Raw genomic sequence first — 27,708 nt, forward strand, 5'->3', positions numbered from 1 at the left:
TTATATCAACTTCTTTAATGGCTGTAAGTATGTCCATGTGTGCTCCCTGCAGTTGAACAGTTGCAAACTGATGTATCCAAGACAATGCTTAACAATGACAAGAGTAAGAAGGAAAGAAAAATTCTGCATAAGTATGTGATCAATATAAGCATCAGAGGCAGAAGAGTTCCATTTTCCATCTATGTTGTCCTTCATTACTGTCAGAGCTTCAAATATTGGGATGTACAACTCCAAATACCTGTCTAGCTCATCAATTTGGAGGACCCATCTAGTTTAGCAAATGTCAATGAGTTTGATATGACTATTACGAGGACAAAATTTATTTATCATTTGCTCAGGAAGCTGTTGCCTTTTAGGAGCGTGAAAGAAATCCCCTATCTTGGTAACATTACTCAGCATGTTCTGTACACTCTGCATTTCGCATGCAGAAGTAACACAGATGTTAAATCTGTGAGAGGCACAATGTGTCTAGATAGCCAGGGGATTAATTCTGTGGATACGAGCAGCTAAGGCAGAGTACTGCCCTGACAAGTTGGCAGCACCATCATAGCGCTGTCCTGCACAATCAGCCATGTCTAGCTGTAGCTCATTTGTAAGAGAACTATCTATTTTATTTGAAAGAGCTCAACTTGAAATATCTTTATCACAATGAATAAACTTGATAAATCTTTCTTGAATTTCTTGATTTTTATCAACATAAAGGAGAACTAGAGGCATTTGCTCCTTGGTTGAACAATCTGTTACCTCAACTGCCAAACTTGAAAAGAATTTTAACTGTTTAATATCAGCACTGGTCTGCTCGTTTATAACTTCTGCACAACACTCAGTGAGACTATTCTGTCTGGTTTTGATCTTCATGTAGCATTTTTGGGAGCTGTTTTGAAATGTTCCACTATCTACTCTGAAACTTAAAAGAGCTTGAAAGTTGTCACAGTCTTCTGAATCTTAGTGCTTGGAATTATACCTGTGACCACAGAATGGAAAATTCTTTCTCCCATGGAAAACAACACAATTTAACAACAGACTCCCATTTTTTTCCTATTGAGAGACACTCTTTTATCAAAGGCAATATCTTGAATCTGGCTAATTGGCTTCACCTTATTCTGCACAACACCACAAAAACTTTGCATGGAGAGCAGTGCAGTTTTGTGAACATCTGACTTACTCTCATGACCATAAAACACTCTAGAGGCACAAGACCAATCATTAAAGGGACTTTTCACCAAACATGTTTTTTTGGATCCACTTTTACCAATGCTCCTACCAAAAAGTACACAAGGAAGACCAAAGGCACCATCTAGCTTCTTAGAATAAACTAACCATGGAAACTTAGACAACGAGTTGGTGCCAAAAGAATAGCGACCAGGCTACTCAAACTTCTCTTCAGGCTTCCAAACATTCTTCACTGGATCATAACATTGGGAATCTGACAATTGGTCCACTTTGAAGTAAAAGCTTCCTACATCAAAATAAAAAACCTGCAGTGGAATCTACTTCAAAATTATTATTTTCCATTTAGGAGTTCATTGAAGTGCTTGGTTTGCTAATTCATCCAAATTACTCTCCTTATTAACCTATCTTTCACTAGATGTCCTATTCCGGAAGTGCCTCTAACACTGAATTCCCTGGCCTAAACATAAAATTTTCGTACATAATTTTCAACTTAAATTTTTGCAAGGAAGAAGGTAATGTTATATAGAACACTTGGCATCAGAAGATAGAGAATTCAAAAATCATGGTTTTAGCACACAGTCTCATTAAGCAAACAAATTTAGTTAAAATACAAAAACAGAACAAAATAGTGTCCCGTTTAACGCCAAAACTGCACCTTTGTGTGGTAGTCTCTAAAGCAATTATTTTTTTATGCACAGATATACAGAATTTACAGGCTCGCACCCAATGCACCAAAATGTTGTTTTGGAAAATGAATACGGGCACTCTTTCACATCTCTGCCTGGATTTGCAGTTATCCAGAGTGCTTGCTTTTTTCAGCAAACAACACATCTATGTTCCTTCCCTTCTCCCTTTTGTGGCAAATGAATGCCTACATTTACCAGTCTCCTTTCTTCAACTTCTGTTGTGCTCCTTCTCTTCCTTCCTTTTCCACAATTTGCAACCCTTTTGTTTTTTACTAGCACCAAGGCTAGTTCCTCCTTGAAGGAAGGAGGTCACGTTTTCTTTTTCCTGGCACCATATGGGGTTTGATTTGCCCCTCAATGATGTAGGCATTGTTTATTGCTTTAATTAGCAAAGCAATAAATTTTCTCAAAAAAAAATCGTTTTTGTTTTTTGTCTTTTTTGACAATTGATTACTGGTCACAAAGGTCAACCCCAAGCATTTTTGCATTGTAGTCTTGGATCAGCAGGGGGCACTGAGTTGTGATTTGCTCATATTCCCCGTTTTTCTTTGTGTTTCTGGTCACAGGCTCACCAGCTAAGGAATCATGAATAGCACTGAGGAAATAAACAGGCTTTGTGTCTTTCCAAACCAGAGCAATTAGCCCCTTTTGGCTTGCAAATTTTCTCTCCCCCTTTCCATTTTTTTAATTTTGTTACCCAATATTTGGTGAGGGTAATATCATCTGTTTGAACATATTGTTCCACAGGCCAAAATTCCTTTCCTTTGCAAGTAAAGTAGCAATGGTACACTGGTATAAAAATTATTCATGTACAGATGATGGCCACCATGCATTATTTTTTTCAAGAGGTTGAGAACAACCATGTCGGTTTTCCCCAAGTCGCCAACATCACTGTCAGTGTTTCCTGCCTTGCCTGTGTATACGTCAAAGTTCCAGCAGTATCCCTTGCTCGCTTTAGCCAAAAGCAAAACTCTGATGCCAACCTTCACTGGCTTTTGTGGCATTCTTCGTGTCCAAGAAAGACGTCCTTTGAAGGGAATCATATTCTCGTTCACTGAGATGTCTCTTGACAAAACATAAATCGTTTTTAATTTTTCTTGTCTAATTGTGCGAAGGAGATCACAGCTTTCTCCCATCATATTTGGATTGCAAAAACGTACGAAGCGCTGAATCTCAGCAAATCCATCTCTGGTAAAGATTTTTCCAATATTTGTGTGGAAAATCCACTTGCTCTCTTCTGCAATGAGATATCGTTCTGTCAACAACATTGGTGATCACAACGATGCCGATGTAGGCTTTGATTTCCTCTATGGTCACCTTTCACTGTTCACCATTGGTTTGGTGTAACATTGTTGCAGCGTTTTTTTCTGTCTCAAAAATTTTTTTAAAACGTCATCCCCAAAAAAAGCTGGAAATAAAAAAATCATACGCATCATCTGCTTTGTTTGTTGTAGGCCCTGGTCGGGTAAATCGTGAACAGCATCTGGATCAGCTGACAAGCTAGGCTCGGAATTGAGTGTCCACTCCACATCATCCAGTGGTGGCATTTCAAAGCGAAATCCTTCAAATTCTTCTTCGTCATCTGAATCACAGAAAACATTTAAAAATCGGTAACAAAATCATCACTAAAATCTCTTATTTGTGGCACATCGTCTTTACTTGATTCAGACAGTGAGTCGCACTCATCAATTTAGTAGGCCGCCATAATTTCAAAACATGCAAGCTCGCTGTAAATTTTAAATGGCCGTTTGCACAAAAATTTCATATGAAACCACATGCAAAATTCTTAAGATTTTATTGTTTTAAAAGTTTGACTACATAATGGTATATAACAAAGGTAGCCATCACAATCTAGTTTACACAAAAACCATTGCCAAAGCCGCTAAAGAGGCTTATCATGTTCACAGGGTCGCAAGGTAAAGCCTCTAAAAGAGGCTCTTCTTTATGAAAGGGTTAAGATTCAAGTCTTTCTTTGGTCTGGCACTTTGGAAAGAAAAGTTTTGTTTGCTTAGATTTAAGAGGTACTTTGAATTCTGCAGAAGGATCATTGACAACCAAACCGGGACAACGTGATTTGGCTTAATTGATCTCTTACTTCCAGAAGGAATGCAGCTAACTGACCAAAATAAATATATTGGAGAATTTCTGGACATTTTATCTCTTGAAAGGAGTTGTGCATTACTTAAGTTTACAGCAGATTTATCTTCTGTGTCGGGATAGAGAGACATAAGTGGACCTGTATTACACTTGGTAATGCCAAAATACATGTGAAAGGACACCATCTTCCATTTTCACAATTGTTTAATGCACTGCTTATCATTATTAAGGTTGTAATCAAAGTGATCACTTGCATCAAAGGACAGAGATTTAAAAAAGAAGGTGACATAATTCTTTTCATTTGACAAGTTTTCAAAATGACGATGTGAGGCATATAAATCTGGCTGAAGGTATATCTCGACTGAGCCGAAAGCTGTTAAAACTTGACTCAAAACTCTCATAACCAATAGCTGCATATGAGCATCCATGATAAAGGCAGTTTCCATCTGCTTTTACCCTGTGCAAAATAAAAAAAACTGTATACTAACTTTACCTAATAATTTCTGCAAATCCTAGCCCCTTCTACTATTTTTATAGTTTTAATTGCAGGTGTCAAAGATCTTATCAACTCTCTCTAAAATTCAGCTGTACTTTTAGAAAGACCACCAAGGCTTGCATACAGAGAAATATCAGCAGCCACAGAATGACTAAATATTTGAGCAGCAAGCTTGGCTCTCATTTTCATAAAGCCATTATTAGGATTAATGTGCCTTTCTGTTAGCTAAGGGGCAGTCCTGATGGATGTTTTTGCTACTTATTAAAGAAAGATTTGATGTCATCCCAGTTTGCCTCTTTGTTCTCAAATTTGAAATTGTATTTTAAAAGATTGTTGCTGACTGACTTAAGAAGATGCGAAGGATAAAAAATCACAAAGTAGTTTTTGCCTCTCATTTGAATGTATGGCTGTTCTGCAGTTACATTTTCAGAAGGGGTGAAAGATAAGAAATTTGAACCTTGGTCACTGATGATGGAAACAACATTCCATAGATTCTAAATGAAAAGGGGTTCACTTATTATATCTTTTAGCCTATAGGCATCACAAGAATCGTTAACAAGAAAAAATGCAATAGGCTGTTTCCAGTTATGAACAATTCCCCTAACCATCAACACCAAAGCGGAGTTAGCAACTAGACCAGATAACTTACCATCACCAAAGTCCTCCAAGCCAACCAAATGATCCTTAGATATATCATAGAACAGGTGGCTTTTCAGTGAAATTTCATTCATCAAAAGAGAGCAAATCTTACCTGCTGCTGGTAGTGACTCTGCTCTCTGCTTTATAACATAAAAAGACTTCTCAGTAAATCCAACATCTGAAGCAAATTTTGCCACAGTGTTGGTTAGAGTCTTCTTGCTAGGTAAGTTAAAAAGCTTTCCTAGAAATCTGTATGACTCTCCACTGATGTGACATAAAGTCAAAGCCCAGGCCTTAAAATTATCATCAAATCGTTTACCTTTTGAATGATAGCATGAAAATTTCAATTGTGTTTTTAAAAAGTTCAGGCGGTCAGGGGAAACTACACCCTCTAGTAGCTTCAATGCTTTCTTAATTCTCTGAGCTTTTCTCAATCCTTTAGATAGGGAGAGTGAGGTTTTGGTTATCAGCTTTGAAGTAAACTCCTGTCGACCTCCTCCGCTGATTTTCTAGCGATTTTTCGTTGGAAAATGATATAATTCAGTTTGCCGGCCACGTTCAAAAAAAAATTAGAGACATGTCAAGTCTCATTCTGAGTTAACTCATGCGCCAAAATTTTCAAGCTTCACCTCATTTGCAGGAGTTCCCCTTCTGCCTATTTCTATTATGTGGTTCAATGAAGGAGAATGTGGTTTTTCACCAGAGAAGATCTAAAAAAATTTTGCAAAGGCAGAATGAAGTAAAATATCAAATACGGCCATGTTGTAGAAATAAATACCTTAAATACATAATAAAAAAGATATGCTTATCTTGAATCTTAAACCTGAGCTCATTCATTACTTTTAGTATTTTAATTAGAATAATCAAACTGGGAAAATCTGACATTCTCAATTGAGAATGTTGAGAATGTCTTGATCTGCCCCTGTTGGTCATGGCTTTGACATAACAGACATCTTGCCAGCTGGAGTCACCCTGAATATTCCTCCATTCAAGGTTCAAAAAGATGCTTTCAAGTCTACATTTGAACACTATTGTCAGGTAAATGAAAACACTAAGTAGTGACCATCGGAATTTATAATCAGTTTTAATCGCGTTGAGACACTTGACTACCTCTAAAGTTTCCAGCAAATCTTCAAGTTCTATGGGAAATCTGGGCTCCTGACCATAAAGCACTTTCAATGGCAAAAACTTTGTCATGGCCTGTTGCTTCAAGCGCATTGACCAAAGTGCAGCATCTAAGAACTCGTTCCACTTCTCTGGGTGCCCATTCAGAAAGGTACTTAATCGCCTGTAAAATAACAGTTTTGATTAACAATAAGATATTGCAGTAACTAATGAGAATTAATGCTTCCAAGACACTCTAAAGTTTTTAATTCAGAGATAATTTGAATGCTGAAACAATCCGTTAGAAGTTGTCTGTTGAATTATCCGAAAGAAGAATGCAACAAATCTTGATCTAAAATACGGTTGGATTGTTTGATTAGTTCTTTCGTCCAGTCCATTGGTTTGGGGGAGATACGTTGATGTCTTTTTATGATTTGTCCCCAGCACTTTCATCAAGTATTCAATAATCTTTACAAATTGTAAAATTTATGAATAAAATGACAAATGAACAAGTAATCAGAAAATCTGTTGACAAGGATTCCTCTATCAAGAGAAAAGACGTTTTGCCTCTTCTAGCTAAGATTAAAGATGTAGAAAAGAGATTTTGGTTTTCATGCATTAGCTAAAAAGTGAGCTGCCTGAAGCTATTTTTTTTTCTTAACTCTGTTCGCATGCCAATTTATCATGCAAAGTTTTGCTTAAATCACATATTATTTATATAAATGCCTGCCAGCTGACATAGGAAATCCTTTATTTCTTGTACAAGCATCAAATTATCATAATTAATCTTCCTTCCCTTCAACCTAATATACTTTCCAACTAAGAGTTGCCTGAAGGTCGCATTGAGCGTGATATTTGGAGTAGCAACTTAGAATCATCTGGTTCTTCTACACCAAAAACGTGTTCAGTTTGGCTGATACGGTATCAATTACTTCATGTCTTAAAAAATTTTCATCACTTAACGAATTAATGAATATTTGAAACATTTCTCCTTACTAAAAAGCTTTACCTCATTCACAAATTCACCTCCGTTATCCAACAAAAAAGCATAGCAAGCACCGTGGTGGAGAACAATTTCATTATGCATTTAGCAACTTCTTTGGCATTCTTGCTTGGAATTGGAAAGGCTTCCGTCAACTTTGTAAAAAAGTCTGTCGCCGTCAAAATATACGTGTTTCCATCTGCAGTTCTCTCTAATGGACCAAAAAGATCAATTCCCATCATCGCAAATGGATATGTTGCCCGTCAAAGATAGGCGCAAGTTTTTTACAACTACATTTTCAGGGAGAATATTTTCGAGCAAAAGAAAGGTCAGGGAAAAAAATTAGTCATCTTACCCTGATTTCTTAATATGAATTCAATTTATTCATGAACAATGGGTTTTTTACGACCACCTCGAGCTCTAATTAGCATTTATTGGAAGAGAGAATATCTGCTAGATGTAATGAATGATCTTTTTGTGAACTGCCCTTTCAGAAATTTATATTGTTAGGGAGACCTTTATTGCAAAAATCGATTTACTTTAAGGTTACGGTAAACGTTTTGAACACGAAAATTGGTTTTTCCTTCCTAAAGGCCAAACGGCTCAAGGAATCTGGATAAACTATATATCATTCGATGCACAAGATTATGGCGTATTTAGCCAGATAAAAATTATTGGCAAATAATGTTAAATGTTATTTTCCATGCGAATTTACTGGTCAAAAAGTGTACCACCTTCAAAAGCTATTATGTACCCTTGCGTTTGAGGTAACAAAATCTGACTTAGACCAGCAGGAAGTGCCGGTCCTAAGCTACCAAAGTGTGTCTCAGATTTTTTAAATTCCTCCTCTTCTTTAAACTATACCCTGTCAAAAATTGGCAAATAATTTTTCCACCCTCCCGCAGCTGTATTTGGGTATAAAAGACGGACCAGAGAAAATAAAAAAATTTTGAGACACACTTTGTTTGCCCAACGTCTGCCCTGGCCGTGTGCAAATTTTCGAGCCATTCGATTGGTTCCTTGGGTACATAATAGCTTTTTCGTACCTGCATGTAGAGGAATTTCGAGTCCAGAGAAAACGGGATTTTACTGATCGCACTTGCAAGATACATATTCGGGATCATGTTACCCACAATGTAATCCGGGTCAAGTAGTTTAAGATTTAAGATCAATAAGCGTCTACAAATAAACACAACGATTCATGGATGTGCCACACTCTCACGCAAACCTCAAGAAGCAGAACAACCAAAATGGCACAGTCGAAGGCGCAACCCGAAACGGAAATCATGCTAGAGCAAATGAGGAGGCATGGGTAAGAGATTTTTTTTTTAATGAGATAACACTGGATTTTTCTTTTCAAAAGCTTCTTATATATTTCTTAAGATAAAATATAACAAAAAGCTACAGAACAAGGGTATGGAACACCTTTGACAGAAATTCAGTATTTTGATAATTGCAACAAAAATAAACATCAGATGATTTCTTGAAATTATCTGTTAGTATTTTAGAACTTTCTCTTATAACCCTTTGTGAAAACAAACTCCGTTTTCCCACATCAAATTTTGTTTCTTTTTACAGGTTCAATGGACAGGAATTTGCAAAGAATTTGATAAAAAGCATTAGCGATAAAAAGAAACGGGGGAAGACGCCCCGACAAAATCGCTATTTTCACTACTGCTGGTGGGCGGTTGCATTAAAGGTTATCAGTTTTAAAGTTATTTTTTCAAGTCTATTCAATTACCCTATTGGTAAAAATCATAATGTCAAATGGGGCATCTCATCAACAAAAACATTCTAACTCAATAAGTTGCTCAATGAGAAAAACAATCAATATATCAATATACAGCATGCTAAAAAATGTTCAAAAGACAATGTACTGCTTATAGGGGTTCCTGAATTTCCTCACTTGACCCTTAACTCAATTTGTTCAGAGTGTATTTTAGGAGTAAGAGGTGCGAGTATAACCTAATAATGGTTTGTGATATATACAGAAATTGAAAGTTGGCCCTGAGGACGCTCACTATGAATATCCAAAGTGTTTGATGGACTTCATACGGGATTTGGTCCCTGGCGATATTAAAGGAGAAATAAGGGAAGTAAGTGAAAGGAATCTCAGATCTACATTTTGATGATTATCATTTTCATAATGATTATTGTTATTTTTATTTGTAAAGCCTCTTGATACAGCATCCGCCTCTTTTTTGAATGCCATTTCTTTTTTACAGGACGCCTTCAAAGTCAGCCTGGACGTGTTTTGCTTTGCAATGAACCTTCCCCGCGTATAAATTATAAATCCTTAACGAAAAAAATATTATGCTCTTAACTAAAAATTATTTTTATGTTGGAGTTGTAGCAATGACGCTCAATAAATTTGTTGCGCAAAAACCAGTTGTTCAAAACCCCAAAACCGCAAGCTATTTAGATAAAGTTAATTTCATTTTTTCGCTGTTTTGTTCTTCTTAGTAGATTTGCATTTGGATGAGGATACATAGAACCCTTGTGATTTATACTGAATGCCTTCTTCGTGTACAAAAGCATCCTGTTTTTTCGTCTTGATCCTTTTTAATCTCTTCCTACATGTTTTTGTATCATCTGAATCCTTGCACTTCTTATTTTCTGCGCGGAGCGTGTCGATGGCTATCCAAGCAGCCTCTGAAAATAGGTTAACATGCACTCCTATCATTGGCAATAAACGTTTTAGAAGTGGAGCCAAACCATCGTTGAAAATGACTGTACCGAGCTTAATTGCAAGATAGGTTTCATTGGCCGATGTGTACTGCTCTTTCGGGGCAAGGCTCCAGATTGTATGGTGTAGTGATTCATTCACGTTTTGCGTAAGAGCACCTTCGCATCCTGCGAGAAATTTTGAGTCACCGAGCTTTTCGAATATGGGCTGTATTACCTTCACAACTGCTGCAGGGATGGGGTTCTTGATGGGTCTGTGTGTGGTTTCTTTAGTTGCTATGTCTCTATTGTAACTACACCAAGATGATTTACCCTCAGGACAGTTATCATGACGGGATTCTAGAGGCAGGTCCGAATAATGCTTCAGAATAGCGTGGGTTGCCCTTGACATCTCCTCAGCATTGCTTCCCTTTTCTCTAAGCACAAGGCCATAAAAATTCTGCATCGTATTAATTCTTTGCAGGGTGAGACGTCCAATCCCACCTAACCCTTTGCCATCGTCTAATTTCTTTCCTGAAGAAAATGTTTCCTATCACTTTAAAAAAGTATTTTCAAATTATAGCAGAGGCAAGTCAGAAGCATTTATCTATTCTCATATTTGAAACTACAGTTGACTCCTGTTAGGTCGTACCCTGGATAAGTCAGACATTCGCCAAGTAGGACCATTTCCATTGAAGGTCGAAGTTATTAATTGCATACATATAATAGGTATGAACCTCCATAAAAAGAAACTTAAAGCTCTGATGAAATCTGATAATTTGAAGAAACAAGTTGTTTTTGAAGTTAAAAAGTACGTGTAATGATCGCATCAAAAATAATTGCAAAGTTGATTCGATTACTATTGGGAGTCTTATTTTACTTGTTTTGAATTTTAACAAACCTTTATACTCTTTGATCATATTTCGCAAATGCGTTCCCATTCTTTTAGTGACATGTGAAATGCACTCTTCCTTCGGTATATAAACAGCTTGTCCATATGGCTTTTCTTTTACAATCGTTGCGTACGATTTGCTGTCTCCGTCACCGACAAATGGGCTGTATCTCAGATTGTGCTTGGCAATTGATCTTTTATAAATTTCAAGCACCCCTGCTGCCTCCATCGACTATAGACAAAAAATTTATTTTGGCACATGGCACACAAATTTATTCAAATAATGTTTCCCCTGACCCATAATTTCACATTGAAAGCAATCCTATTACTCTATAATGAAGTGCTGTTGCGTTAATTAGAAGAATTTCTGCAAAACAAGAAAGATTCCATAAGATTGAAGTTAGATAGAAATTACCTGCGCACTGCCATCATAATTTAGCTCACAATCGTTGTCATGCTTAATGTACCATTCCAAATACTCCAATTGGGACATCTCTCCTTTTTCCCTCTTTATTTTAATTCTCGTGCATACAGTGCAAGAATTGAATTTGGCCGTGATGTCTAAAATTTTCCCTATATCCACTGAAGCTGCGGCAACGAGTCCACTTTTTGATGACCAGCCCCGAGACCCCCACGAACCATCAAAGCTTGTAGCAACTGTAATAGAGCCGTCGTTTTCCAAAGTTGATGGACCTGTTTCTCTCTTAAAGTCCTTTAAATCCTGGGCAGCCTGACACAACGAAATTTCTAGTACAGTGTCGACTTGCTCTGAGAGGTATTTTGTATGCTTTCCCCATCGGGGCTTCGAAATCGGCTGAGGCAAGCCAATGACACTACAGAATTTCCTTGCAGCTGAATGTCCCTTACCGATTAGCCTGAACGCTAGTACAGCGGCACGATTCACCTCAAAAATATGGCCACTTTTTCTGCTTATATTAAATGGCTGGTTACTTTGCTGAGAAGGACATTTTTCGTTTACACATTTGAAGATCCATGTTGTACCGAGTCCTTGGCGCCCCTTATCATGAGACAATATTTTAAGATCGCAGTTGCAATACTTGCAAGAAGCAGCAGAATTCAACCCTTGTTCTAACAAGGACGGGCTCACGAGATATAGCTCAGAAGCTGGCTTAATAAAATCACCATCCAACAACCTTTCGTCGTTTTCAGATTCGGAACAGTCAGCCGATGATTCGCTGCTTAAATTTTCCTGGAACAAATCATTTTGTTCATACCAAGAACCTTTATCCGAGTCTTTAAGAAAAGTTTTCTTTTGTTCTTCGAAATTTGATCCCTTTTTCTCTCGGCTCTTGGACTTTTTACTTTTCTTGTACGAAATTGTGGTGCTCCTATAACGGCCCATGATTGATAATACTGAATTTCATTCTAGTTAGAGCTTGTTAAGGATACTGCGCACTTAGGGACCCTGCCCATTTGTAAATAAGGCACGCGACCACAACCGCAGAACAAGGATAATCGGCTTAACAGGTCGAGCGTTTTGAAAACCGCAGCTAGAAACTTTGATAAGGAAATTATGGAAACCTTCGTTTATACGGGATTTTCTCCATTTTCAAAACTTCTTCTAGTTTCAAACTTGGTATCATTATGTACCTTATTAATTCGGCTATCAGAATATGAAGAAATCGAAAAATTGATGTTTTCGCCCTGAAACGTTTACCGTAACCTTAAATATTAGAAGACTCACTTTGATTGGCTGCAGATCTTCTTTCATCACTTTTGGCATTCATCACAAGTTTCAATCTGAAATCAAATGACCACATCACCTATATTTACAGACACCAATAAATTGTTGTAAAATTAAGAACATATAGATTTTCCGCTGGCTTAGAGAATAATGTTTCAGTAGACCTTTAGTTTTTATCAATAGAATATTGGGGTCACTGTTCGATCGCAAAGAATAATATAAAAAAACACCTCGCAAATGATCGCTAAATTTCGTGTCGAGATTCAAGGTAAATTACGTTTTTACCTCTCCCAACCCAAAACGCTTTAGAAATTTCACATTTAGACAAAATCAGTTATTTACTTTTCTTTAAATCTAGGAATGGTTAATAATCCCGTCAAAGATGCACTCACTGTCCAGCCTTAGATTCGCGGTGATCGCCAATGTAATTATTACAATGGCACGAAGGCTTTCATATTCACCCTCGAAATCAATAAAGGTATCTTTGTCCTCTGGAATCAAAATTGATTTCATAAAAGTGAAAAATTTTCAGCAATAGCCCAAAGTAATTTCAATCATGATTGTCCAAAGACAATTGACCATTATTACTAATTCTGTGTGATGAAAATGGCGAATAGACTCACGCGGAAAGACTGGGATCTAATAAAATTTGAAAACGGCGGGAAAAATTGACGAAAACGCACCCTCAAAATTTTCCTGCCGTTTTATGTAGAATAAGTAAGCAAAACTTATTCTTACAACGAACATCTTCATCTTTCACTATCCTTGCTCCGATGGGAGAAGGGAAGGCTCCATTGCCTGGAAGAATTAATGAAAATACACCTATTTTTTACAAAATTCAGTCTCTTTTATTTTCATCCAAGGGTAATTTAAATTTATATTTATGTAGAATAAGTAACCAAAAATTATTCTTACAATGAACTTCTTGTTCAAGAGTTTTACTTTTGATGCAGAAAGCTGTTGAAATACTATCAAAGATGACGATACAATATTGTGACATTTTTGCTATTTTGTAATGACATGCTTTTCAATGATACCAAAAGTATTCTTTCCGTCCCTGCATATTCCCTATTTCATACCCAAAGTATTTCCTTTTGCAACACATCTCATTTGCACACATCATACCCATAGTATCAGTTTGTAAATAGTCTTTTACCTTTCTGCTCCTTGTATAATTTGAGCCTGGTTTTATGGACTGGTTTTTTCAATACATTCCCCTCCATATCTGCAAGAAAGAATCTATTGCCTTGAATTTCGGAAATTCTCACTGGACTGGAGTATCTCTGTTCCAGTTTTCTCCCTTTCTGGCTTTTGATTTCAATATTTGAAACCAGGACTTTGGAACCGACTTTCAAATCAGGCAGTTTGCTGAGGATCTTTTTTTCTGTCTGCTTCTCTGTCTGTCTGCTTGCTGCTGCTTGCTTTGCGCGATAGCAACATTTGAGCGCAGCTTCTCATACAGCTTAACGTTGGCAGCTTGGAAACAATCCATGTAAGCATCTATATCACCTTTGTTCGGTAATAATTTGCTTATCTGAAATCAAAATAAAGAGCTAAACATTGAAAGTATAATTTAAAATAACTGAATTCTAACTAAAGATAATCCAGTTTAGATACAAATCTTGAGATTCTGTTGAAATTACGTTTTTGATTAACAATAAGATATTGCAGTAACTAATGAGAATTAATGCTTCCAAGACACTCTTAAGTTTTTAATTCAGAGATAATTTGAATGCTGAAACAATCCGTTAGAAGTTGTCTGTCGAATTAGCCGAAAGTAGAATGCAACAAATACGGTTGGATTGTTTGATTAGTTCTTTCATCCAGTCCATTGGTTTGGTGGTGATACGTTGATGTCTTTTTATGATTTGTCCCCAGCACTTTCATCAAGTATTCAATAATCTTTACAAATTGTAAAATTTATGAACAAAATGACAAATGAACAAGTAATCAGAAAATCTGTTCACAAGGATTCCTCTATCAAGAGAAAAGCATTTTGCCTCTTCTAGCTAAGATTAAAGATGTAGAAAAGAGATTTTGGTTTCATGCATTAGCTAGTGAGCTGCCTGAAGGTATTTTTTTTCTTCACTTAGTTCGCATGCCAATTTATCATCCAAAGTTTTGTTTAAATCACATATTATTTATATAAATGCCTGCCAGCTGACATAGGAAATCCTTTAATTCTTTGTACAAACATCAAATTATCATATTCAATTAATCTTCCTTCCCTTCAACCTAATATACTTTCCAACTAAGAGTTGCCTGAAGGTCGCATTGAGCTTGATATTTGGAGTAGCAACTTAGAATCATCTGGTTCTTCTACACCAAAAGCGTGTTCATTTGGGCTTATACGGTATCAATTACTTCATGAAAGACTGCAAATATTTTCATCACTTAACAAATTAATGAATATTTGAAACATTTCTCGTTACTAAAAAGCTTTACCTCGTTCACAAATTCACCTCTGTTATCCAACAAAAAAGCATGGCAAGCACTGTTGTGGAAAAACAATTTCATTATGCATTTAGCAACTTCTTTGGCATTCTTGCTTGGAATTGGAAATGCTTCTGTCAAAGAAAATCTGTTGACAAGGATTCCTCTATCAAGAGAAAAGACGTTTTGCCCTTCTAGCTAAAATTAAAGATGTAGAAAAGAGATTTTGGTTTTCATGCATTAGCTAAAAAGTGAGCTGCCTGAAGGTATTTTTTTCTTAACTTAGTTCGTATGCCAATTTATCATCCAAAGTTTTGCTTAAATCGCATATTATTTATATAAATGCCTGCCAGCTGACATAGGAAATCCTTTATTTCTTGTACAAGCATCATATTATTATATTAAATTAATCTTCCTTCTCTTCAACCTAATATACTTTCCAACTAAGAGTTGCCTGAAGGTCGCATTGAGCGTGATATTTGGAGTAGCAACTTAGAATCATCTGGTTCTTCTACACCAAAAGCGTGTTCATTTGGGCTTATACGGTATCAATTACTTCATGAAAGACTGCAAATATTTTCATCACTTAACAAATTAATGAATATTTGAAACATTTCTCGTTACTAAAAAGCTTTACCTCGTTCACAAATTCACCTCTGTTATCCAACAAAAAAGCATGGCAAGCACTGTTGTGGAAAAACAATTTCATTATGCATTTAGCAACTTCTTTGGCATTCTTGCTTGGAATTGGAAATGCTTCTGTCAAAGAAAATCTGTTGACAAGGATTCCTCTATCAAGAGAAAAGACGTTTTGCCCTTCTAGCTAAAATTAAAGATGTAGAAAAGAGATTTTGGTTTTCATGCATTAGCTAAAAAGTGAGCTGCCTGAAGGTATTTTTTTCTTAACTTAGTTCGTATGCCAATTTATCATCCAAAGTTTTGCTTAAATCGCATATTATTTATATAAATGCCTGCCAGCTGACATAGGAAATCCTTTATTTCTTGTACAAGCATCATATTATTATATTAAATTAATCTTCCTTCTCTTCAACCTAATATACTTTCCAACTAAGAGTTGCCTGAAGGTCGCATTGAGCGTGATATTTGGAGTAGCAACTTAGAATCATCTGGTTCTTCTACACCAAAAGCGTGTTCATTTGGGCTTATACGGTATTGATTACTTTATGACAGACTGCAAAAATTTTGATCACTTAACGAATTAATGGATATTTGAAACATTTCTCGTTACTTAAAAGCTTTACCTCGTTCACAAATTCACCTCCGTTATCCAACAAAAAAGCATGACAAGCACTGTGGTGGAAAAACAATTTCATTATGCATTTTGCAATTTCTTTTGCATTCTTGCTTGGAATTGGAAATGCTTCCATCAACTTTGTAAAAAAGTCTGTCGCTGTAAAAATATATGTATTTCTGTCTGCAGTTTTCTTTAATGAACCAAAAAGATCAATTCATATCATTGCAAATGGATATGTTGTCTCTCGAAGAGAGGCGCAAGTTTTTAACAACTACATTTTCAGGGAGAATATTTTCGAGCAAAAGAAAGGTCAGGGAAAAAAATCAGTCATCTTACCCTGATTCTAGTTATTCATGAACAATGGGTTCTTTTACGACCACCTTGAGGTATATTTAGCATTTATTGCAAGAGAGAATATTTGCTAGATGTAAATGAATGATCTTTTTGTGAACTGTCCTTTCAAAAATTTACAGACCTTAATTGCAAAAATTGATTTACTTTAAATATTAGAAGACTCACTTTGATTGGCTGCTGATCTTCTTTGATCACTTTTGGCATTTATCACAAGTTTCAATCTGAAATCAAATGACCACATCTCTTACATTTACAGACACCAATAAATTGTTGTAAAATTAAGAACATATAGATTTTCCGCTGGCTTAGAGAATAATGTATCAATAGACCTTTAGTTTTTATCAATAGAAACAGTAAGTTTTGACAAAGACCTTGAAATGTGCAAAAAGTTTGCAACTTGAAAGCATCCTGAAGAATTCAAGATATTTCAGAGATTCATTACATCTTCGACTTTATGAGACAAAGCCTTGTTATGTATGCAAAAGACAATTCAAAGTAACAAAGCTGTAATTCTATAGTGGCAAGAGAAAGCAATTTTGGGTCATTACATTATTACTGGAAAGCCCTGGAAAAATTTTCAGATTGAGACTAGTTTGGATCTTGGGTATTAATCAGCAAAGTAAAGCTTAGAACAGCAAAATAGTTAATGTTGGTAGTAAGAAAAGTCTGGGGATCAGTGTAATACTTTCAATAACTAAGATTTCACGGTGTCTGAAAACTTAATCCAAGCATAATGTTTGGTTTGTAATGGAATTTTAATATCTCAATAATGGAACTAGGGAACCTCTTATTGACAAAAGAACACATTTCATAAGCTAACCCATTTTTGTATCATGCCAAATACCAGGGCAGTAGTATCTTGCAGCAATAGCAGTACAAGTTTTTGTTGTGTCAGTATGAACCCCCATCAAACTGTCATGGGAGGCATCAAAAACATGCCGTGCTTTTGTCATGTCTCTTACCACCTGCCTATCATCATGGGCTACTATTGGACCTCTTGAATTCTTTTCAACTGACTTGAAGAACATTCTCCCACCTTTGAGAACAGAAACGTTGCAATACGGTTTAAATAGTTTCAATAAAATCAGGGTTTCTCAAGGGCTATCCCTGACAGAATGATTTGATTGCGCTCCCTTGTTCTGACAACATAAATTTAAAAAATTCTAGAATAAAGTAATTGCAGTTTGAAAACTCTTCTTTGAAAACTATAGGCTGCTCTTTGTGGGGGTGTGGGATGGATGGGGATGGCTGTCAGGCAGTCTTTGCTATTTCCTTTTCGGAGTAAGTAGTTGTTGAAGTCATAATAATCAAATTTTCTACCACTGATGAAAGACTTCTTGCTTGCTCTTCTCTTCTAATGTCCTTTCTTTGATTGCAACTTTCTTTTCTGGCAGCTCATTTTTCTCCCAAAAGTATATATTCGGTCATATCTCTCTTCTCCCATGTCTATTCAAAGATCTACAGGTATGCCATTTAGGTATTAAATTAATGTTGATTATGAAGTTGCTGTAAGACGAGCATCATTTTATTATGATAACTACCTTGTAATGTAGCGATCAACAAGAAACAAGTGCTAAGAAGATGCAAAGATTGGCGAAGTCCCACTAAAACTTATGGCTGAAAAATTTCATTGTGCAAAATGGTCACACGCTGCATTTCTGTTATTAAGATAGACACACTGGTTGACTCTACCAGTATATAATTGAATTCTACAAAAACCATTGTATAGGAATTTTGAAAACCTCAGTGCTAGGCGTATACAGCATAGCGGTGAAATCTTTGATTGGCTGAGAGCTCAGTTTGCTACCATGTTCTAAGCCAATCAGCACACAGGATTTTCACAACAAAATCGCTTCGCAGCTAGAATTAGGCCTATTTTCGCCATTTCAGCGTCTTTTTACCACATTGTCTACTAAAAACATTGCACGCCTCTACAAAGCGAACTTCCACTTTATTTTTTGTCCAGTTCATCATCATGCATTGCTATTTAACCTATATCGGGGTCACTGTTCGATCACAAAGAATAATATAAAAAAACACCTCGCAAATGATCGCTAAATTTCGTGTCGAGATTCAAGGTAAATTACATTTTTACCTCTCCCAACTCAAAACGCTTTAGAAATTTCACATTTAGACAAAATCAATTATTTACTTTTCTTTAGATCTAGGAATGGTTCAAAATCCCGTCAAAGATGCACTCACTGTCCAGCCTTAGATTCGCGGTGATCGCCAATGTAATTATTACAACGGCACGAAGGCTTTCATATTCACCCTCGAAATCAATAAAGGTATCTTTGTCCTCTGGAATCAAAATTGATTTCATAAAAGTGAAAAATTTTCAGGAATAGCCCAAAGTAATTTCAATCATGATTGTCCAAAGACAATTGACCATTATTAAATTCTATGTGATGAAAATGGCAAATACACTCACGCGGTAAGACTGGGATCTAATAAAATTTGAAAACGGCGGGAAAAATTGACGAAAACGCACCCTCGAAATTTTCCCGCCGTTTTATGTAGAATAAGTAAGCTAAATTTATTCTTATAACGAACATCTTCATCTTTCACTATCCTTGCTCCGATGGGAGAAGGGAAGGCTCCATTGCCTGGAAGAATTAATGAAAATACACCTATTTTTTACAAAATCCAGTCTCTTTTATTTTCATCCAAGGGTAATTTAAATTTATATTTATGTAGAATAAGTAACCAAAAATTATTCTTACAATGAACTTCTTGTTCAAGAGTTTTACTTTTGATGCAGAAAGCTGTTGAAATACTATCAAAGATGACGATACAATATTGGGACATTTTTGCTATTTTGTAATGACATGCTTTTCAATGATACCAAAAGTATTCTTTCCTTTTCTGCATATTCAGTATTTCATACCCAAAGTATTTCATTTTGCAAGACATCTCATTTGCACACATCATACCCATAGTATCAGTTTGTAAATAGTCTTTTACCTTTCTGCTCCTTGTATAATTTGAGCCTGGTTTTATGGACTGATTTTTTCAATACATTCCCCTCCACATCTACAAGAAAGAATCTATTGCCTTGAATTTCGGAAATTCTCACTGGACCGGGGTATCTCTGTTCCAGTTTTCTCCCTTTCTGGTTTTTGATTCCAATATTTGAAACCAGGACTTTGGAACCGACTTTCAAATCAGGCTGTTTGCTGAGGATCTTTTTTCTGTCTGCTTCTTTCTGCTTGCTTTGCGCTACAGCAACGTTTGAGCAGAGCTTCTCATACAGCTTAACTTTGGCAGCTTGGAAACGATCCATGTGAGCATCTATATCACCTTTGCTCGGTAATAATTTGCTTATCTGAAATCAAAATAAAGAGCTTAACATTGAAAGTATAATTTAAAATAACTGAATTCTAACTAAAGATAATCCAGTTTAGATACAAATCTTGAGACTCTGTTTAAATCATGTTGCAAAAACATTTAAGGAAAGGTGAAATATATTACAGTAATAGTGTTTTGTACTGTTGTTATTATTTAAAAGTAGAAATGAAGTACGTTCAAGTCTACATTTGAACATTATTGTCAGGTAAATGAAAACACTAAGTAGTGATCATCGGAATTTATAATCAGTTTTAATCGCGTTGAGACACTTGACTACCTCTAAAGTTTCCGGCAAATCTTCAAGTTCTATGGGAAATCTGGGCTCCTGACCATAAAGCACTTTCAATGGCAAAAACTTTGTCATGGCCTGTTGCTTCAAGCGCATTGACCAAAGTGTAGCATCTAAGAACTCGTCCCACTTCTCTGGGTGCCCATTCAGAAAGGTACTTAATCGCCTGTAAAATAACGGTTTTGATTAACAATAAGATATTGCAGTAACTAATGAGAATTAATGCTTCCAAGATACTCTTAAGTTTTTAATTCAGAGATAATTTGAATGATGAAACAATCCGTTAGAAGTTGTCTGTCGATTTAGCCGAAAGAAGAATGCAACAAATCTTGATCTAAAATACGGTTGGATTGTTTGATTAGTTCTTTCGTCCAGTCCATTGGTTTGGGGGTGATACATTGCTGTCTTTTCAGGATTTTTCCCCAGCACTTTTATCAAGTATTCATTAATATTTACAAGAAGTAAAATTTATAAACAAAATGACAAATGAACAAGTAATCAGAAAATCTGTTCACAAGGATTCCTCTATCAAGAGAAAAGACGTTTTGCCTCTTCTAGCTAAGATTAAAGATGTAGAAAAGAGATTTGGTTTTAATGCATTAGCTAAAAAGTGAGCTGCCTGAAGGTATTTTTTTCTTAACTTAGTTCGTATGCCAATTTATCATCCAAAGTTTTGCTTAAATCGCATATTATTTATATAAATGCCTGCCAGCTGACATAGGAAATCCTTTATTTCTTGTACAAGCATCATATTATTATATTAAATTAATCTTCCTTCCCTTCAACCTAATATACTTTCCAACTAAGAGTTGCCTGAAGGTCACATTGAGTGTGATATTTGGAGTAGCAACTTAGAATCATCTGGTCCTTCTACACCAAAAGCATGTTCAGTTGGGCTTATACGGTATTGATTACTTTATGACAGACTGCAGACATTTTCATCAGTTAACGAATTAATGGATGTTTGAAACATTTCTCGTTACTAAAAAGCTTTACCTTGTTCACAAATTCACCTCCGTTATCCAACAAAAAAGCATGACAAGCACCATGGTGGAAAAACAATTTCATTATGCATTTAGCAACTTCTTTGGCATTCTTACTTGGAATTGGAAATGCTTCCGTCAACTTTGTAAAGAAGTCTGTCACCGTGAAAATATACGTGTTTCTGTCTGCAGTTCTCTTTAATGGATCAAAAAGATCAATTCCCATCATCGCAAATGGATATGTTGCCTCTCAAAGGGAGGCGCAAGTTTTTTACAACTGCATTTTCAAGGAGAATATTTTCGAGCAAAAGAAAGGTCAGGGAAAAAAATTAGTCATCTTACCTGGATTTCTTAATATGAATTCAATTTATTCATGAACAATGGGTTCTTTTATGACCACCTCAAGCTCTAATTAGCATTTATTGCAAGAGAGAATATCTGCTAGATGTAATGAATTATCTTTTTGTGAACTGCCCTTTCAGAAATTTATATTGTTAGGGAGACCTTTATTGCAAAAATCGATTTACTTTGAATAATAGAAGACTTACTTTGATTGGCTGCAGATCTTCTTTGATCACTTTAATTGGGCAGCTCTTTTGGCATTTATCACAAGTTTCAATCTGAAATCAAATGACCACACCACCTGTATTTACAGACACCAATAAATTGTTGTAAAATTAAGAACATATAGATTTTCCACTGGCTTAGAGAATAATGTATCAGTAGTCCTTTAGTTTTTATCAATAGAAACAGTAAATTTTGACAAAGACCTTTAAATGTGCAAAACGTTTGCAACTTGAAAGCACCCTAAAGAATAACAAGATATTTTAGAGATTCATTACATCTTCGACTTTATGAGACAAAGCCTTGTTATGTATGCAAAAGACAATTCAAAGTAACAAAGCTGTAATTCTATAGTGGCAAGAGCAAGCAATTTTGGGTCATTACATTATTACTGGAAAGCCCTGGAAAAATTTTCAGATTGAGACTAGTATGGATCTAGGGTATTAATCAGCAAAGTAAGCTTAGAACAGCAAAATAGTTAATGTTGGTAGTAAGAAAAGTCTGGGGATCAGTGTAATACTTTCAATAACTAAGATTTCACGGTGTCTGAAAACTTAATCCAAGCATAATGTTTGGTTTGTAATGGAATTTTAATATCTCAATAATGGAACTAGGGAACCTCTTATTGACAAAAGAACACATTTCATAAGCTAACCCATTTTTGTATCATGCCAAATACCAGGGCAGTAGTATCTTGCAGCAATAGCAGTACAAGTTTTTGTTGTGTCAGTATGAACCCCCATCAAACTGTCATGGAAGGCATCAAAAACATGCCGTGCTTTTGTCATGTCTCTTACCACCTGCCTATCATCATGGGCTACTATTGGACCTCTTGAATTCTTTTCAACTGACTTGAAGAACATTCTCCCACCTTTGAGAACAGAAACGTTGCAATACGGTTTAAATAGTTTCAATAAAATCAGGGTTTCTCAAGGGCTATCCCTGACAGAATGATTTGATTGCGCTCCCTTGTTCTGACAACATAAATTTTAAAAATTCTAGAATAAAGTAATTGCAGTTTGAAAACTCTTCTTTGAAAACTATAGGCTGCTCTTTGTGGGGGTGTGGGATGGATGGGGATGACTGTCAGGCAGTCTTTGCTATTTCCTTTTCGGAGTAAGTAGTTGTTGAAGTCATAATAATCAAATTTTCTACCACTGATGAAAGACTTCTTGCTTGCTCTTCTCTTCTAATGTCCTTTCTTTGATTGCCACTTTCTTTTCTGGCAGCTCATTTTTCTCCCAAAAGTATATATTATTCGGTCATATCTCTCTTCTCCCATGTCTATTCAAAGATCTACAGGTATGCCATTTAGGTATTAAATTAATGTTGATTATGAAGTTGCTGTAAGACGAGCATCATTTTATTATGATAACTACCTTGTAATGTAGCGATCAACAAGAAACAAGTGCTAAGAAGATGCAAAGATTGGCGAAGTCCCACTAAAACTTATGGCTGAAAAATTTCATTGTGCAAAATGGTCACACGCTGCATTTCTGTTATTAAGATAGACACACTGGTTGATTCTACCAGTATATAATTGAATTCTACAAAAACCATTGTATAGGAATTTTGAAAACCTCAGTGCTAGGCGTATACAGCATAGCGGTCAAATCTTTGATTGGCTGAGAGCTCAGTTCGCTACCATGTTCTAAGCCAATCAGCACACAGGATTTTCACAACAAAATCGCTTCGCAGCTAGAATTAGGCCTATTTTCGCCATTCCAGCGTGTTTTTACCACATTGTCTACAAAAAACATTGCACGCCTCTACAAAGCGAACTTCCACTTCATTTTTTGTCCAGTTCATCGTCATGCATTGCTATTTAACCTATATTGGCCTCCCTGTTCGATTGCAAAGAATAATATAAAAAAACACCTTGCAAATGATTGCTAAATTTCGTGTAGAGATTCAAGGTAAATTACGTTTTTACCTCTCCCAACCCAAAACGCTTTAGAAATTTCACATTTAGACAAAATCAATTATTTACTTTCCTTTAAATCTAGGACTTGTTCATAATCCAGTCAAAGATGCACTCACTGTCCAGCCCTAGATTCGCGGTGATCGCCAATGTAATTAATACAACGGCACAAAGGCTTTCATATTCACCCTCTAAATCAATATATGTATCTTTGTCCTCTGGAATCAAAATTGATTTCATAAAAGTGAAAAATTTCAGCAACAGCCCAAAGTAATTTCAATCATGATTGTCCAAAGACAATTGACCATTATTAAATTCTATGTGATGAAAATGGCGTTTACACTCACGCGGTAAGACTGGGATCTAATAAAATTTGAAAACGGCGGGAAAAATTGACGAAAACGCACCCTCGAAATTTTCCTGCCGTTTTATGTAGAATAAGTAAGCAAAATTTATTCTTACAACGAACATCTTCATCTTTCACTATCCTTGCTCCGATGGGAGAAGGGAAGGCTCCATTGCCTGGAAGAAATAATGAAAATACATCTATTTTTTACAAAATTCAGTCTCTTTTATTTTCATCCAAGGGTAATTTAAATTTATGTAGAATAAGTAACCAAAAATTATTCTTACAATGAACTTCTTGTTCAAGAGTTTTACTTTTGATGCAGAAAGCTGTTGAAATACTATCAAAGAAGACGATACAATATTGTGACATTTTTGCTATTTTGTAATGACATGCTTTTCAATGATACCAAAAGTATTCTTTCCTTCCCTGCATATTCCGTATTTCATACCCAAAGTATTTCATTTTGCAACAAATGTCATTTGCACACATCATACCCATAGTATCAGTTTGTAAATAGTCTTTTACCTTTCTGCTTCTTGTATAATTTGAGCCTGGTTTTATGGACTGGTTTTTTCAATACATTCCCCTCCATATCTGCAAGAAAGAATCTATTGCCTTGAATTTCGGAAATTCTCACTGGACCGGAGTATCTCTGTTCCAGTTTTCTCCCTTCCTGGCTTTTGATTCCAATATTTGAAACCAGGACTTTGGAACCGACTTTCAAATCAGGCTGTTTGCTGCAGATCTTTTTTCTGTGTGCTTCTTTTTGCTTGCTCTGCGCGACAGCAACATTTGAGCAGAGCTTCTCATACAGCTTAACGTTGGCAGCTTGGAAACGATCCATGTGAGCATTTATATCACCTTTGCTCGGTAATAATTTGCTTATCTGATATCAAAATAAAGAGCTAAACATTGAAAGTATAATTTAAAATAACTGAATTCTAACTAAAGATAATCCAGTTTAGATACAAATCTTGAGATTCTGTTGAAATCACGTTGCAAAAACATTTAAGGAAAGGTGAAATATATTACAGTAATAGTGTTTTGTACTGTTGTTATTATTTAAAAGTAGAAATGAAGTACGTTCAAGTCTACATTTGAACATTATTGTCAGGTAAATGAAAACACTAAGTAGTGATCATCGGAATTTATTATCAGTTTTAATCGCGTTGAGACACTTGACTACCTCTAAAGTTTCCGGCAAATCTTCAAGTTCTATGGGAAATCTGGGTTCCTGACCATAAAGCACTTTAAATGGTGAAAACTTTGTCATGGCCTGTTGCTTTGAGCGCATTGACCAAAGAACAGCATCTAAAAAATCATCCAACTTCTCTGGGTGCCCATTCAGAAAGTTACGTGGCATTTTACTTTCGGGTAATTCGACAGACAACTTCTAAGGGATTGTTTCAGAATTCAAATCATCTCTGAATTATAAACTTAAGAGTGTCTTGGAAGCATTAATTTTCATTAGTTACTGCAATATCTTATTGTTAATCAAAAACGTTATTTTATAGGCGATTACAAATCTTGATCTAAAATACGTTTAGATTGTTTGATTTGTTGTTTCGTCCAGTCCATTGGTTTGGGGTTGAAACGTTGCTGTCTTTTTATGATTTGTCCCCAGCACTTTTATCAAGTATTCAATAATCTTTACAAAAAGTAAAATTTATAAACAAAATGACAAATGAACAAGTAATCAGAAAATCTGTTCACAAGACTCCTCTATAAGAGAAAATAACTTAGTTCTTTACTTAGTTCGCATGTCAATTTTTCATCCAAAGTTTTGCTTAAATCACATATTATTTATATAAATGCCTGCCAGCTGACAAAGGAAATCCTTTATTTCTTGTACAAGCATCATATTATTATATTAAATTAATCTTCCTTCCCTTCAACCTAATATACTTTCCAACCAAGAGTTGCCTGAAGGTCGCATTGAGCATGATATTTGGAATAGCAACTTAGAATCATCTGGTTCTTCTACACCAAAAGCATGTTCAGTTGGGCTTATACGGTATTGATTACTTTATGACAGACTACAGAAATTTTCATCACTTAACGAATTAATGAATATTTGAAACATTTCTCGTTACTAAAAAGCTTTACCTAGTTCACAAATTCACCTCCGTTATCCAACAAAAAAGCATGGCAAGCACCATGGTGGAAAAACAATTTCATTATGCATTTACCAACTTCTTTGGCATTCTTGCTTGGAATTGGAAATGCTTCCGTCAACTTTGTAAAAAAGTCTGTCGCTGTAAAAATATACGTGTTTCTGTCTGCAGTTCTCTTTAATGGACCAAAAAGTTCAATTCCCATCATCGCAAATGGATATGTTGCCTGTCAAAGAGTGGCGCAAGTTTTTTACAACTACATATTCAAGGAGAATATTTTCGAGCAAAAGAAAGGTCAGGGAAAAAAATTAGTCATCTTACCCTGATTTCTTAATATGAATTCAATTTATTCATGAACAATGGGTTCTTTTATGACCACCTCGAGCTCTAATTAGCATTTATTGCAAGAGAGAATATCTGATAGATGTAATGAATGATCTTTTTGTGAACTGCCCTTTCAGAATTTTTTATTGTCAAGGAGACCTTTATTGCAAAAATCGATTTACTTTAAATATTAGAAGAGTCACTTTGATTGGCTGCAGATCTTCTTTCATCACTTTTGGCATTTATCACAAGTTTCAATCTGAAACCAAATGACCACATCTCTTATATTTACAGACACCAATAAATTGTTGTAAAATTAAGAACATAGAAAATTTTCCACTGGCTTAGAGAATAATGTAACAGTAGACCTTTAGTTTATATCAATAGAAACAGTAAGTTTTGACAAAGACCTTTAAATGTGCAAAACGTTTGCAACTTGAAAGCACCCTAAAGAATAACAAGATATTTTAGAGATTCATTACATCTTCGACTTTATGAGACAAAGCCTTGTTATGTATGCAAAAGACAATTCAAAGTAACAAAGCTGTAATTCTATAGTGGCAAGAGCAAGCAATTTTGGGTCATTACATTATTACTGGAAAGCCCTGGAAAAATTTTCAGATTGAGACTAGTTTGGATCTTGGGTATTAATCAGCAAAGTAAAGCTTAGAACAGCAAAATAGTTAATGTTGGTAGTAAGTAAAGTCTGGGGATCAGTGTAATACTTTCAATAACTAAGATTTCACGGTGTCTGAAAACTTAATCCAAGCATAATGTTTGGTTTGTAATGGAATTTTAATATCTCAATAATGGAACTAGGGAACCTCTTATTGACAAAAGAACACATTTCATAAGCTAACCCATTTTTTTATCATGCCAAATACCAGGGCAGTAGTATCTTGCAGCAATAGCAGTACAAGTTTTTGTTGTGTCAGTATGAACCCCCATCAAACTGTCATGGAAGGCATCAAAAACATGCCGTGCTTTTGTCATGTCTCTTACCACCTGCCTATCATCATGGGCTACTATTGGACCTCTTGAATTCTTTTCAACTGACTTGAAGAACATTCTCCCACCTTTGAGAACAGAAACGTTGCAATACGGTTTAAATAGTTTCAATAAAATCAGGGTTTCTCAAGGGCTATCCCTGACAGAGTGATTTGATTGCGCTCCCTTGTTCTGACAACATAAATTTAAAAAATTCTAGAATAAAGTAATTGCAGTTTGAAAACTCTTCTTTGAAAACTATAGCCTGCTCTTTGTGGGGGTGTGGGATGGATGGGGATGGCTGTCAGGCAGTCTTTGCTATTTCCTTTTCGGAGTAAGTAGTTGTTGA

General features: G+C 35.7%; 3 protein-coding genes and 1 pseudogene across 26 annotated transcripts in view; 1 reads left to right on the forward strand and 3 right to left on the reverse strand.

Annotated features, from left to right (window-relative positions):
• Positions 1-4,179, reverse strand: LOC148960625 (uncharacterized; annotated as a pseudogene).
• The window catches only part of LOC135690183 (uncharacterized), a 42,611-nt gene continuing 16,157 nt past the window's right edge, over positions 1,255-27,708 (reverse strand). For 3 of the 24 annotated variants that reach the window (XM_089116283.1, XM_089116278.1, XM_089116276.1), the window contains 2 exons: positions 26,576-26,631; positions 7,113-7,388 (listed from right to left, as the gene is read on the reverse strand). In XM_089116283.1, the coding sequence (XP_088972409.1) occupies positions 7,210-7,388; positions 26,576-26,631 (235 nt within the window). In that variant the 3' untranslated portion in view covers positions 7,113-7,209. Of the gene's footprint in view, positions 6,380-7,112; positions 7,389-12,438; positions 19,087-19,444; positions 20,284-21,648; positions 21,721-21,978; positions 26,632-27,232; positions 27,705-27,708 lie in introns of those variants that run through there. The other 21 variants (XR_016145364.1, XR_016145357.1, XR_016145361.1 and 18 more) reach the window with 21 other exon arrangements.
• On the forward strand, positions 8,379-21,879 carry LOC148960626 (uncharacterized). Its single transcript, XM_089108508.1, has 4 exons — positions 8,379-8,489; positions 8,756-8,876; positions 9,169-9,273; positions 9,403-21,879. Exons 1-4 carry the CDS (start codon positions 8,383-8,385, stop codon positions 9,460-9,462), a joined length of 393 nt encoding a protein of 130 aa, XP_088964634.1. The 5' UTR covers positions 8,379-8,382; the 3' UTR covers positions 9,463-21,879.
• Positions 9,612-12,096, reverse strand: LOC148960627 (uncharacterized). The gene is made up of 3 exons (XM_089108525.1): positions 11,149-12,096; positions 10,743-10,965; positions 9,612-10,375 (listed from the first exon to the last, which is right to left on the reverse strand). The coding sequence occupies exons 1-3, from the start codon at positions 12,094-12,096 to the stop codon at positions 9,612-9,614; spliced, it is 1,935 nt and encodes a 644-aa protein (XP_088964651.1).

The sequence above is a fragment of the Rhopilema esculentum genome, chromosome 1 (assembly GCF_057945365.1).
Source record: "Rhopilema esculentum isolate cy_ngs chromosome 1, ASM5794536v1, whole genome shotgun sequence".
NCBI classification, from domain to species: domain Eukaryota; kingdom Metazoa; phylum Cnidaria; class Scyphozoa; order Rhizostomeae; family Rhizostomatidae; genus Rhopilema; species Rhopilema esculentum.

Excerpts from the sequence above, each read along its gene's own strand:
- LOC148960626 (XM_089108508.1), top strand. The coding sequence starts at position 8,383 with ATGTGCCACACTCTCACGCAAACCTCAAGAAGCAGAACAACCAAAATG. Across the intron at positions 8,877-9,168 it reads GGTGGGCGGTTGCATTAAAG|AAATTGAAAGTTGGCCCTGA; the intron begins GTTATCAGTTTT and ends TGATATATACAG. Across the intron at positions 9,274-9,402 it reads TTAAAGGAGAAATAAGGGAA|GACGCCTTCAAAGTCAGCCT; the intron begins GTAAGTGAAAGG and ends TCTTTTTTACAG.
- LOC148960627 (XM_089108525.1), bottom strand. The coding sequence starts at position 12,096 with ATGGGCCGTTATAGGAGCACCACAATTTCGTACAAGAAAAGTAAAAAG. Across the intron at positions 10,966-11,148 it reads ATTATGATGGCAGTGCGCAG|TCGATGGAGGCAGCAGGGGT; the intron begins GTAATTTCTATC and ends TTTTGTCTATAG. Across the intron at positions 10,376-10,742 it reads TATGATCAAAGAGTATAAAG|GAAAGAAATTAGACGATGGC; the intron begins GTTTGTTAAAAT and ends CATTTTCTTCAG.